We start from the raw sequence: 14,296 nt of genomic DNA, 5'->3' as shown, positions 1-14,296 counted from the left end.
CCCAACTGGAGAATAAAGACTGGAAACGGTTGCAAATCAGGATGTTGATGTGGATGTTGATCTCAGGAGAGCCCTTGGAGGAGTATGTGAATATAAACAATTGCATGCATTGTGGGAAATTTAATTAATGTGCATGTAATCACATTATTTATAGTTCCAGTTCTATCTGGTGTTATTGTATGCTAGTTTAAATCATTTGGAAAAGTTTTTTTTTTCTTTTCTTCCTTGTTAGTTAATACTCCATCTGATTCATTGTCCAAACCTGAAGCTTCTCTTGTTCCTAAGTTTCAGGCAGTGGTTATGATGTAAAGTCAATCTCAGAGGTGCTTTGTCTGAATGCTCTGTTTGTCTCTTCATTTGAAGTGGAATTTGCACCCAAAACTGTTTTATGTTTGTATTTGTTGAGAGACAAATCTTGTGAACTCTTGGAGAGTGCTTATTCTCTGTTGTTTTGATTCACAAGGCTTGTCAAGTACGTCAGCTGGTACTAAGCTTAAAAATGACGGGCTCCAATGCAGTCTTGAAAAATATAGAGTGCCTCAAAAAGCTTTTTTCGTTTCGCATGTTTGTGCTTCAGCTGGTAAGCTTAAAAATGGGCTCCAATGCAGTCTTGAAAAATATAGAGTGCCTCAAAAAGCTTTTTTCGTTTAGCGTGTTTGTGGCAGTTGAGTCAAATATGAAAGTGTTTTTTTTGAATGGCCCTTAAATGGCCCTTATTTAAGGTAAAGCTCTTTGTTTGGATATAGCTTTTTTTCGCCCTTTGTGCTTTTCCACTTTCAGCTGTCCTGTGCATTTTGGGAATTCAGTTTTAGCACCCAAATAAATTATATATATCCAAAATGGAGGACTGAAAGCTGTACATACATCCTATATATTTTTTGTTTGCACAGACAGTTATTTTTTTTTTTTAAAAGTAGCATATATTGTCAACAGGGTAGCCAAGTACAAGAGACAGAAACCTCAGCACAAGTTAGATTTTTTAATAACATGCTCAGACATGTTGTACATAGAAATCTCATTCATTGGATCAAGGACTTTCGGCGGGGGGGGAGGCTTTTCTCAGTTTCCTGAGTTTATCTGTACAAAAGCCTGCACAAAAAATCTTTGACTTGGAATCAAAGTGTTTGGGGTCAGTGTGGATATTTTTACAATTTCAGCATTCTTGTATTTTTAGCATTTATTTACAGTTGCTAATCTGAGCCCATTGTTTTGTAGTTAAACAGCTGGGGAAATGAAAAGCAAACAGAACCAGCTGTTGTCTGATTTGTACAACGTCATCTACCAATCACAATCACCCCGTCTTCACCACAGCCACTATCACAATCATCCCGTCATCACCACAGCCACTATCAGTCACCCAGTCATCAGCACAGCCACTATCACAATCATCCCGTCATCACCACAGCCACTATCAGTCACCCAGTCGTCACCACAGCCACTATCACAATCATCCCGTCATCACCACAGCCACTATCAGTCACCCAGTCGTCACCACAGCCACTATCACAGTCACCCAGTCATCACCACAGCCACTATCACAATCACCCCGTCATCACCACAGCCACTATCACAGTCACCCCGTCGTCACCACAGCCACTATCACAATCATCCCGTCATCACCACAGCCACTATCAGTCACCCAGTCGTCACCACAGCCACTATCACAGTCACCCAGTCGTCACCACAGCCACTATCACAATCACCCCGTCATCACCACAGCCACTATCAGTCACCCCATCACCACCACAGCCACTATCACAGTCACCCCATCATCACCACAGCCACTATCACAATCACCCCGTCATCACCACAGCCACTATTAGTCACCCCATCAACACCACAGCCACTATCACAATCATCCAGTCATCACCACACCCATTATCAGTCACCCCGTCTTCACCACAGTCACCCCGTCTGCACCACAATCACCCCATCTTCACCACAGCCACTATCACAGTCACCCCGTCATCACCACAGCCACTATCACAGTCACCCTGTCAACACCACAGCCACTGTCACAGTCACCCGTCTTCACCACAATCACTTCGTCATCACCACAGCCACTATCAGTCACCCGTCTTCACCACAATCACCTCATCATCACCACAGCTACTATCACAGTCACCTCGTCATCACCACAGCCACTGTCACAGTCACCCGTCTTCACCACAATCACCCCATCATCACCACAATCACCTCGTCATCACCACAGCTACTATCACAGTCACCTCTTCATCACCACAGCCACGGTCAGTCACCCGTCATCACCACAGCCACTATCAGTCACCCCGTCATCACCGCAGCCACTATCAGTCACCCCGTCATCACCGCAGCCACTATCAGTCACCCCGTCATCACCACAGCCACTATCAGTCACCCCGTCATCACCACAGCCACTATCAGTCACCCCGTCATCACCACAGCCACTATCAGTCACCCCGTCATCACCACAGCCACTATCGGTCACCCCGTCATCATCACAGCCACTGTCAGTCACCCCGTCACCACCACACCCACTATCATCACTGACTTTCTTCAGTTTACTGTTTCTGTCAGCGTTACCTTTTATTCCCAACATGACCTCAGTCCTCATCAGACGGAGCCGAAATCGTCACGTGACTGAGGAAGAAAGTGTGCGACCTCTAAGTCCTCTAAGGCAGGGGTGCATTTAATAATAAACACTGCCGAGAAGATTTATAAACTTCTCAGTTTTTGCAGCACGGAAGCATGACAGTGATGCGGTCGCGAGTTGCTTAAATGGTTTAATTTCATTCCAGTTTATTGTCATTATATGCTGTATTTGCACGCTTGCAGTGTAAATTCTGTTGTTTATTATAATGGAAGTGATGTGTTAGTAACGAGGCCGCGTTGCTCCTCACGCTCGATGCAGACGCGCTCATACAGAGTGTAGCGTGAGTAAGATCTGTAACGTCTAATTAAAACACTATGATCACAAGTAAAATATGTCTAAAGGCAGCGAGTAACAGAAACCACAAGGTTCAGTGAAAGTGAGTTTTTATTATTCATTTAGGACTGGAGTTTAATTCAGTGCTTTTTGTGCATCCATAAAAAATAATTCTTTCTATCTATCTATCTAATTTAGTTAGTTCATATTATAAGTACTTGTGCTTTTTTTTTTGTTTTGTTTTTTTTTTATGGATTCACAAAAAGCATTGAATTAAACTACAGTCCTAAATGAATAATGTATATTCTTGTGGGGGTGTGTGTTTTTTGGTTCTTTTTTGTTTTGGACAAACAGGTGTGTAAAGTTTTAGTCTGAATTTATATTTGTAACACTCAGTTTATGGATTTTATTTTAAATAAACAAAGGCACTGAAAGTTTGCCACGCCCTATCCGATTGATCGAAAATAAATAAATAATAAAAATAATCGGCCAACTAATCGGTTATGAAAATAATCGTTAGTTGCAGCCCTACATTCGAGTCAGTGTCCATTACCAGTTGGACATAAAAACTCATTGTACAAAGAAATGCTGTAAAAAAAAAAAAAAAATGATGCCTTCAGAAAATAATTAAATTAAATGTTTCTATGTAAAACAGTGTTGAACATTTTTGAATGATATCCACTTTTATTCTTGACTTGTTCTGTGTTTTAGCCATGCCTATGTGGGCCAGGATTATAGCATCCAGAAGAACATTGGAAAAGTCTCCTTGGAGCAAATTGATCCAGTGAGTACTCAGTAACTTAAAACTTAAAAAATGTAACTTGTGATGTGCTTAACGTGTTTCTGTTGACGAAAAAAAAAAAAAATGAAAGGCATGTTTTCATTTCCATTTTAATCACTGTCTAGCAAATTTGGCTTCAATTTGATGTTCTCTAACCGTGAAGCACAGTGTGCAGGCGCATCTGTATTTTATCGCTTTAATTCCAACTACTTTCGTAAAGATTCATGGTTCTCTGTGGCTAAGTTTGAAGGTCGAGCCGAAAGGGAAAAATGTTTAACCAACACTCTGGGATGCTTTAACTTTTATATTTAGTATAATTAGTATGACATTTATTTCAGCTGTTCTGAGTTGTTTTTCATTTCGGGATTTATGTGCACAGTTTAAACCATGTAGAACTGTGTTTAAAATCACAGCCAGTGGAGCACATTATTCACACTTTGTTTTGTATGTATGATATATTTTCATACATATGACCAGTATGACAGCGCATCACATTAATGACCCCATGCGGGTTTAAAGCAGGGTAGTATACAGCTCAAAGAAAAGGAAAATAGTGATAACAGTACTTCTAAATACACTGTAGCCGTCCTTTTCCTCATTTTCCTTAACCATATAAATGAGTGCTTGCATTGGCAGTGTGGTATTACGTGGTTGACATTATGTGGTAAGGAACAACATTGTCATTGGTTAATTATACCAATTAATTATCTATTTACATATCCTGTTGATTAATTATGTAATGAACATTCGGGTCGGTCACCTTCAGTTTATTGTCATGCAGTAGTGTTTATGTATTTAATCAGTTTTTCAGGCACTTAAGATGCTCTAAAACTAATGTTCCTTTTGATTTTTACTTAAACGCATGGCTATTTTGTTTCTATTTGTTTTTTATTTTATTTGTTTATTACATTTGCTGGTGCTTTAAGTTATTTGTACCACAGTGCAGTTGAATGCAATTGAATATTTTGATTTGTCTTGATTTTCAGCAGCTCTGACATTAATGCATGCTGCAAGGCAGGTCACACGTTTTATATTAACGCGCTCATTCTAAAATGTTAACACGTTATACGTAACAGCTCGTTAACAGTTAAGGAATAAGTCTCCAGTGTTGGTGCTTTCTAACACTTTAGTAATCTTTCTGATGACAAAGTCTTCAGAATCGAGGACTTTACACATTCCGATTTTCATCACATGCCGTGTTTTTGTCGTATTAGTTTCGAGAGAGAAATAAGAGAGTCCAGAACGGGAGCAAGTTTTTAAAGCTGCTGTAACACAAGTGAGAACTGGAACTCTCAGATGTTCCACAACATTAAATGCGGCTATAAATGAGTAACAACTTTGATGTCATTCTTTAATTAATGCAAATTTGTATTTATTAGCAAATCTCTGTGGTATAAGAGGAAGAACATGTGGAAACAGTGTGGCAAGAGTAACTCCAGGTTATGGTAGCCTGCATCACACCACCCTGTTGTTGATCATTTTCCTATAAACAACATGACTTGAAGTTTTTTATATGCATGTCAGTTAAGGTGTGGACATTCTCGCTATTGACTCTGATAAATGACCTCCATCGTAATGTAGCGTAAGTAACTAGGGTTCTGTGTTAGACTGTAATATTGGGTTGTGCGATTATCATACTCTGACTTAATCACATCACTCCACTCTATACAATGTGTTAACAGATATTTTGCTTACCAGCAAGAATGTCTGCCAAGATCTCCTTTCATTCCTACTTTTCTTCCTCTATTAGCTCTCCGCCAAGTCGTTCCCTCTGTGCATGAGGCAGCTGCACAAAGCCCTGAGAGAAAACCACCACCTGCGCCACGGAGGCCGCATGCAGTACGGCCTTTTCCTCAAGGGCATCGGCCTCACGCTGGACCAAGCGCTGCAGTTCTGGAGGTCCGAGTTTATCAAGGGCAAAGTGGATGCGGATAAGGTAAATATAACCACGCCTTTAACCCTCGCATGCTCTTGCACTCATTTTGCACTCGCTCCGTATATTTCACACTCTTGTTGTGCTGCCGTACGTCTCCCAGTTTGTCCTTCATTGATTCTGAAGTCTGGGTCACTCAGACAAATGAGAGCTCTCGTACTGTGAAGGGGATGCTGGAAATAATTTGGCACCCTTCCTCTGTGTCCTTAATTAAGAAATTCTGGAGAACGCACTGTTTTTTGTGCCCATGGTACATTTAACAAGAAAATTACACTCCCAAGCTGAGTCCTCTGTTTGTCTCATCGTCTCGCTCAGCGAGGGAATGTTTATTCCCAGTTGATTCTCAATCAAGGGGAAGCTAATGGCATTCACATCCTTACCTGAGAATGACTGTCCTGATGGGGACCCATTTGAATATATTCAGTTTCTCACCTGTCAGATGAGTGCATCCTGAATACAAGAGGAACTGCCTTCATTAATATTATGTGTTGTAATTTTCCTGATTTCGTCCTGGGATTTGTTCCACGGCATTGTGCATGCAAGCAGTGCCTTTGAATACAGAGTAGGGTTGAAACAGTGTCACGGTTTCACAATTAGTCATGGTGTATGATCAGATATTATTTCATTGTTGTCTTTTTAAATACAGATTAAATTGCTTTTCTGTCTTATTATTATTAGTAGAAGTTGTAGTTGTAGTATTTTACTCAACAGTTTTTAAATGGGCATCACCTCTAGGTCAAAGTGGACAAATCCTTTGGCAAACTCAGTGGCTAAGATGTTGGACTAATAACCGGAAGGTCATGAGTTCAAATACCACCGCTGCCAAGATGCCATTGCTGGGCCCTTGAGCAAGGCATTAACCCTCAACTTCTCAGCTGTATTAATAAGATAAAATGTAAGTCGCTCTGGATAAGGCCGTCTGCTAAATGTCATAAATGTAAATGACATCATGCTTCAAAACATTTATTACTACTACTCAAACTACTCAAAGAAACATTGTGTATATATTTCTCATATGCCTAATTTTTTTCTCCAACATTCTGCAAAGCTATAATTTACAAATTAACGAAACACAGTAGTACTTTGAAACGGAAGCAAATACCACAGCTACAATGTTTTTTTTTTTTTTCTTATACCATCTAACCCTCCATCTCTCCCACCCGCCCACCCTCCTCCTGACCCCCAATGTGCTGTTTTATCTTATAAATAAACATAATATTCTGCTAAATACATTATTCATGCCTGAGGCCACACTCATTGCAGCATGTCTACTGAGCCATACAGCGCCAGTAATGCTGTGATGGGTTGTTGCTTTCCACTGTGAATGGAGGTGAATATCTGCACCTGAAGTAATCTAAAACCAATAAACCGCACAATAGATCTGCGCGCACTGCACTTCCCTTCTCCATCTATGAAATGGTGTGCAATTTTCTGTGACAACATTGTAAAGGCAAAGGGGAGACAAATTAAGCTTGTTTTCCACAGAATGGTACATTTCCAATTTTGGCAGAAATAAGATGTCACTTTGCGTGACAAAAGCAATAAATGAAGATCAAGAGGATGGCAAGTTTGTAAATGTGTTTTCAGGTTACACTTCAAAAAAAAAAAAAAGAAAGAAAGAAAGAAGAAGAAGCACAGCATCACCGAGATTTCGCTAATTTAGAGTGACATCTTTAGGACGTGAGAATGTTTTCTCATGTTTCGCTGAGTACAAGCAACCTTTTCAGTAAAATAAATGGTGCTTGCATTTCTGTTCTCTAAAAAGTGAACAATGCAGAATGGTTCTTTTCTTTCTTTTTCTTTTATAGATGAACAATCACTGCTTCTGAGTACCAAACAGTCTTTTTTTATGCCTGAATTTGCCTGTTTATATATGTTCAAATTAACAAGACTAGAAGTCCATTAAGAATGAATCACAGATTCACTATCAGAAACTAGAGCTTCATTAAAACGATTGGCAGACTATGATGAACGTTTTCTACTATATGTCATTTTGAAAAGTAAAATCTTATTTCTTTTCTTGCTTTTCGAATAGAAGTGTACCTGTGTATCATTTTCAAGTAGACAACAGTGAAAAAAGTGGGGGTGGAAAAAGGAAATAAAATTAAACATTCCTTTCCAGCTGCAGCACGAGAGCATGACGGACATTTTGATAGCAGGTATTTGATTACAAGCTAAATTGATTAGACTTGTGTCTATTGCACTACAACACGTAGCTATCCTACAACTTAATCAAAGCATGACATTATTCAGCCTAATGACTGTTTTTACTGCTGTGTTTGTTAAATTGGCTCTTTAACCAACAGGAGCTTTGCAGGCAGAAAGCCAATGCAAGGTCATAAAGTAAATAAAAACATTTCCACATCATTTGGATTAATTACCGCTGATCGGTCAAAGTATGTTATAGGCCAGAGGTGTCAGACATGTGACCCATGGCCTGCTAAAGGTTTTATTCTGGCACACTAAATGAATTTATAATCCATGGTCTAAATTAAACTTGTGTGGAATTGAAAACTTTGGGGGGGGGGGGACAGAGCTAGTCTGTTATTCCAGTAGAGGGCCAAACAGAGCAATAAACTACGGACAAAAATCATTCATTCAGCTACCTGTCTTTCTGTAGTAAGCATTTCTTTATACTGGTCAGGGTTGCGGTGGATCTGGCACGTGTCTGAGGGACACTGGACATGAGAGGGGAATACACCCTGAATGGGATGTCAGTGTATTAACAAAATGTGCTAGTGATGCGCTGATCAGCCGTAACATTAAAACCACCTGCCTAATATTGTGTAGGCCCTCCTTGTGCTGCCAAAACAGCTCGGACCCGGCGAGGCACGGACTCCAGGTGTGCTGTCGTATCTGGCACCATGACCTTTGCAGTAGAGTCCTGTAAGCTGCAGAGTCCTCCAAGTTGTGTGGTGGTTCCTCCTTGGACTTGTTTGTCAAGCACATCCCACAGATGCTCGATCGGATTGAGATCTGGGGAATTTGGAGACCAGGACAACACCTTGAACTCTTTGTCGTGTTTCTCAAACTATTCCATGATCAAGTTTTGCAGTGTGACAGGTGAACGAGGCCACTGCCGTTAGTGAATACTGTTGCCATGAAGGGGTGTACTTGGTCTGCAGCAGTGTTTAGGTAGGTGGTACGTGTCAAAGTAACATCCACATGAATGCCAGGACCCAAGGTTTCCCAGCAGAACATTGCTGAGAGCATCACACTGCATCTGCCAGCTTGTCTTCTTCCCATTGTGCTTGCTAGTGCCATCTCTTCCCCAGGTAAGCGGCCATCCACATTATGTAAAAAGAAAACGTGATGCATCAAACCGGGCCACCTTCTTTCATTGCTCCATGGTCCAGTTCTGATGCTCATGTGCCCTTTTGTAGGTGCTTTCGGCGGTGAACAGGGGTCAGCATGGGCACTCTGTTTGGTCTGCATCTATGCAGCCCCATACGCAGCAAGGTGCGATGCACTCTGTGTTCTGACACCTTCCTATCATGGCTTGCATTCATTTGTTTCAGCAATTTGTGCTACAACAGCTCTTCCGCGGTATCAGACCAGATGTGATAGCCTTTGCTCCCCACACGCATAAATGAGCTTTGGGCGCCCATGACCCTGTCGCCAATTCACTGGTTGTCCTGCCTTGGACCACATTTGGTAAGTACTAACCACTGCATACTGGGAACGCTGCACATGACCTGCTGTTTTGGAGATGCTCTGACCCAGTCGTCCAGCCATCACAATTTGGCCCTTGTCAAAGTCGCTCAGATCCGTACGCTTTCCTACTTCCCTGCTTCCAACACATCAACTTCGAGAACTGACTGTTCACTTGCTGCCTAATATATCCCACCAGTTAACAGGTGCCACTGTAACGAGATAATCAGTGTTATTCACTTCCTGTCAGTGGTTTTAATGTTATGGCTGATCAGTGTATGTAGTACCTCATTAGCAAGCTAAAAAGTTGAACTTTAATCCCCATTATCCGAGTTTCAGTTCTTTGCAGAACATTATGAAGTGTTTGAAAGGTTACCTGTATGTGAACAAATCACATTTTGGAAAATGAGTTTTCTTGGTAATGGATTGCAGTGCATCCATCTACTTTGTAGGTTGTATCTGTGATCTGTTTATGCATTCAGAATGCATCAGGTAAAGATTGATAAATGAGTACATTTACATTGGACTAAGTGTAATGTGAACGATTACATAAAATAAATTTAATGGCCTTGTGATATTCAGAAAAGCAAAACTTTGACCAGAACCTGTTTGCCATTATTTAGCCATTTTGACATCGGATTGGTTTTCCCAGACTTCTACCCAATTATTACGTACTGTGACAGTCGTTTTGTTTGCTAATTTTGCACTAATGTTGTGTATTGTGTGCACTGCAATCTGTGACACTACTGTGATATCTCCCCAAGGCCCTGGAGAACGCCATTAAAACAGTACAACTGTATACTTGTATATGGCTAGAATGACTGATTAAAAACTCTCTAACTCTCTTAATGTCCAGCAGATTAATGTGCTGTCAGATTATCAGTCTCCCCAAAGATGGAATCCATTTAACGTTCAAATTTGGGAGTAGCTTGAGCGAGCGCGCAAATAAGCCATGCAGCATCAAAACATCACATCCACACTGTGAAGTGGAAAAGCAATTACATTTTCTGGTGAAATTGTGTCCTTGAGCTCTGTCAGAGTTTAAGCTTTGCTACGCACTTAGTATCAGTGCTTCTTTCTAGTAGCACCATGCTAACTCTTACTGAGGCTAAAGCCCAGGCCCTCAGTAGGGCTATGAACAGGAGGGCTTAATGTACATATGAATAATATAGTGAGTCTAAATGAGATCATGCACATCTCGTAAGATCGAATCTCTGCAGCACAAAGACATCTCATTTAATAGCCTTAAAAATGGTGTGTATTCCTTGGGCTCGATTACTGTAGACTGTTCAGTTCTAGAAATAGTATTTATTACATTCAAATGTGGATCTCATTTGATTGAACTGAAATGAAGCTGAAAATCTAAATTAGACATCTAAATCTTCAACATTTGAATCTGAGAGCTTTAGTGTAAGCCTTGCATGTATGAAATATTTTCCCTGCCTCTCTTTTCTTTTTTGAATGGTCATTATTGAGCCATCTAAAATCCTCTCCTCTGAGATTTGAACAGTGCTATGAAGCACCAAGCATTTTTCCATGCCTCACAGCTGGCAAGGAACAAACCTCAGTTCAAAGAAGCATTTTGGCTTTGACTACCACTAAGCCACTTTCACACACACTCAAAAGCAGTCTGAGAGTGTGTGTTTACCCCACTCGGGCTCTCCATCCGTTCCACAAGTCACAGGAAGGGAAGAAATTATTCAGACAGTCCTGTTCTGTGGTAGTCATGCACCGCCACTCGCCAAAGTGGTCTATTTTTGGGGTGGCTGCATCTTCTCAGTGTGGCTTCTCAGGTGTAACTTGGTGAGATCACACTTTCCAAACACACTCTGCCTTCAGAGGCATAGGATGGAGTGATGTGCAGTTCCATGAATGATGTATGCGAGGTGTCTGAGACACTAGAGCATGTCAAAAGCCACATTAATATTCCACCTCGGCTGTTGACAAAAAAAAAAAAATCCCAAAGTGTTACCTGTAATATTTGTGTTGGAAATAAAATGATTAAAAAGAAATAAATAAATGAACGAGAATGTAAAATTAACACGTATGTGCAGAAAGCATGCAGATAGTGTAAGCTATAAATTGATATATGGCTAGACGTTGCATTTATGTTCATTCATTCAAAAGCAAACTATTAGTTCTTAAAATTAACACAAAGTCTGGAGTAAATGCTACGCACCTTAACCACACGAGAACAATGGTGTGATGGGCAGATATGGATAGATATAGGTGGATGGATGTAGAGGAATATGGATGGAGCTGTAATGATGTATGGAGACTGATGTCTATATGGAGATGGAGTGATTAAAGGTTATAAATGGGTGGATGAATCACAGCTGGTGATATCATAGATGATCATAGATGATATGGATGGATTAAGGGATATGGATGTAGATGGATGCAAGGAGATGGATGTAGGCTATATGAGTGCATATAGACAGATTAATTGATCTAAATGAATGGATGTAGATGGATGCATGGTTATGGATGGACAGAAGGTTGAATGGAAATAGATTGATGGATATAGATGCGGGTGAATGGAGATGGCTGGATTAATGAATATAGATGGAGATGAATGGATGTAAATGGAAATGAGTGGGTCGATGGAACTTGATTGATTAAGGGATATACACTCACTGTCCACTTTATTAGGAACACCTGCACATTTATGCAGTTATCTAGTCAGACAATCATGTGGCAGCAGCACAATGCAAAAAAAATCGTGCAGGGACAGGTCAAGAGCTTTGGGTAATGTTCACATCAAACATCAGAATGAAGAAAAAGTGTGATCTCTGTGACTTTGAAATACTCAAACCATCCAGTACCAACATCCATTCCATGATCAAAGTCACAGAGATCAGACCGTGACTTACTGTAAGTTCATGATTGTATGACCGGCATGATTTTATGCATTGTGCTGCTTCACATGATTGGCTGATTAGATAACTGCATATAAATAAAGTTGATATACATGAACATACCCACAAAAGAAAGTTAAGGAAAATTTGCTTTTTCAATCATTTATTCAAGAGAAATATCAATAGATGTGAGATTCTTCTGTGAAAAAACTAAGTACCCCTCAGAAGCTAGTATTGCCCCCTTTAGCAGAAATAACAACTTGAAGGAGTTTTGCATGATTGTCCTCTAGGCTTTCTGGAATTTTTGACCACTCTTCCATGCAATATTCTTTCAGTTGCCAGATGTTTAAGGGTTTTCTTGCATGCACTGCCCGTTTCAAATCCCCCCCACGATATTTCAATGGAATTCAAATCCGGGCTTTGACTAGGCCGTTCTATAATCCTCCATTTCTTCCTTTTGAACCATTCCTGGTGGATTTGCTAGTGTGCTTCACGATAATTATCCTGTCGAAAGGTCCATGTTAGGTTAAACTTCAACTTTGGGACAGATGGCTTCACATTATCTTTAAGCACTCTTTGATATGATGCAGAATTTATAGTTGAATAAATGAATGCAAGCTGTCCAGTCCCTGAGGCAGTGAAGCAACCCCAAACCATAACATTTCCACCACCGTGCTTCACAGTTGGTATGAGGTGCTTCTCCTGAAAAGCTGTCTTTAGTCAGCGCCAAACATGTCTGCTGTTACTGTGGCCAAACAACTCTCTTTGATTCGTCTGTCCAGAGCACATTATTACAAAAGGCCTGGTCTTTGTCTATATGCTCATTGGCAAACTGTAGTCTTGCAAAGGCTTTTTCCTCACATGCAGGTCAAATTTGTGCAATCTCTTTCTGATTGTAGAAGCGTGCACTTTGACACCAGCCGTTGCAAGACTTACTAGCAGATCCTGTGATGAAATTTTAGGGTTCTTGGAGACTTCTTTTTGCATCAGACGGTCTGCTGTTGTGCTGAAATTGCTGGGACGGCCAGTCCTGGATATATTGGCAGTCGTTTGTAATCTACTCCATTTGTAGATGATTCTCCTTACAGTGGAATGATGTATTTCAAATAATTTGGAGATCTTTTTAAATCCCTTGCCAGACTCATAGGCATCCACAACCTTTTTTCTGAAGGCCTTCCAGAGCTCTTTAGATCTTGGCATGTTGACACCACACACCGCAATAAAAAAGGGAACACCAGACACTAGATATGAGAGGAGTATAAATAAGACCGGTTCCACCTGCACTCCCTAAGCAGGTTCTAATCACTGGCACCCAAACTTCAACACCTGACAACTAGAATCCATATTTTTTAAAAAGCCAACAATACAGGCGGAGACCTTTATGTAGGTGTGCAGTTGCAAACATACTTTGTCTAACGCATGTCTGCTTTGTGTTAATGTTTTTACCGGACATTGTGTCTGACAGTTTTTGATTTGACCAGACTTTTAGAATTTTTAACAGTCAAAAACCGGTACGTATGTAAAGAGAGATAGAGATGACATGGATATAGATGGAGACATAGACATGTACACACCCTCCTCACAGGAAGAGAGACAAGTCTTTAGGTGTGTCTTGAATGCATTTCTTCCAGATCACCGAAACTGTTGGCACTTTCATTTCTCACAGCGTTTAATCATCAGCTCAACCTATTTAAAATGAAGCGTTAGAATTCTTTTGCAGTTGTAGTTTATTTTTCCCCTCATGCCATCACTGTTCTATATTAAAACCCTCATCCACTTAGCAGGGGTGCCACTGAAACACTTAGCAGGAGAGCCATTAAGGATTTTTTTTTTTGCCAACAGCAGTGGTTCTTTATGTGCTCACTGGGGTTTAGTCACTCTGTAGAAAAGGAACAGGAGTGGATTTGTCATTTGAAGACCTTCCATTCTTGCCCCATTCACCTTTCTTTTAGGCATATGATATACATCCTGTGTGTGTGTGTGTGTGTGTGTGTGTGTGTTCCTTTCTGAATTCAGCATGAAGTTTGATTTTGTGTTAATAAATAATGACGAACTCTGTGGCTCCTATTCAGCTATCAGGTTATGACATCTCATAAATATTGCATGAAGCCCAGGTCTCCGAAAGCTCCTGTTCCATGTCACTGGCCTATGTCTTGTTCTTTTCTGAT

General features: G+C 40.5%; 1 protein-coding gene across 2 annotated transcripts in view; it reads left to right on the top strand.

Annotated features, from left to right (window-relative positions):
- The window catches only part of prim2 (DNA primase subunit 2), a 78,351-nt gene that overhangs the window by 39,527 nt on the left and 24,528 nt on the right, over positions 1-14,296 (top strand). For both annotated transcript variants that reach the window (XM_053621820.1, XM_053621821.1), the window contains exons 9-10: positions 3,617-3,689; positions 5,437-5,622. In XM_053621820.1, coding sequence (XP_053477795.1) covers positions 3,617-3,689; positions 5,437-5,622 — 259 coding nt within the window. The remainder of the gene's footprint in view (positions 1-3,616; positions 3,690-5,436; positions 5,623-14,296) is intronic.

The sequence above is a fragment of the Ictalurus furcatus genome, chromosome 3 (assembly GCF_023375685.1).
Source record: "Ictalurus furcatus strain D&B chromosome 3, Billie_1.0, whole genome shotgun sequence".
In the NCBI taxonomy this organism is placed as follows: domain Eukaryota; kingdom Metazoa; phylum Chordata; class Actinopteri; order Siluriformes; family Ictaluridae; genus Ictalurus; species Ictalurus furcatus.
The sequence above is the reverse complement of the archived record's forward strand: the minus strand, read 5'-3'. Positions and strand labels throughout refer to the sequence as shown.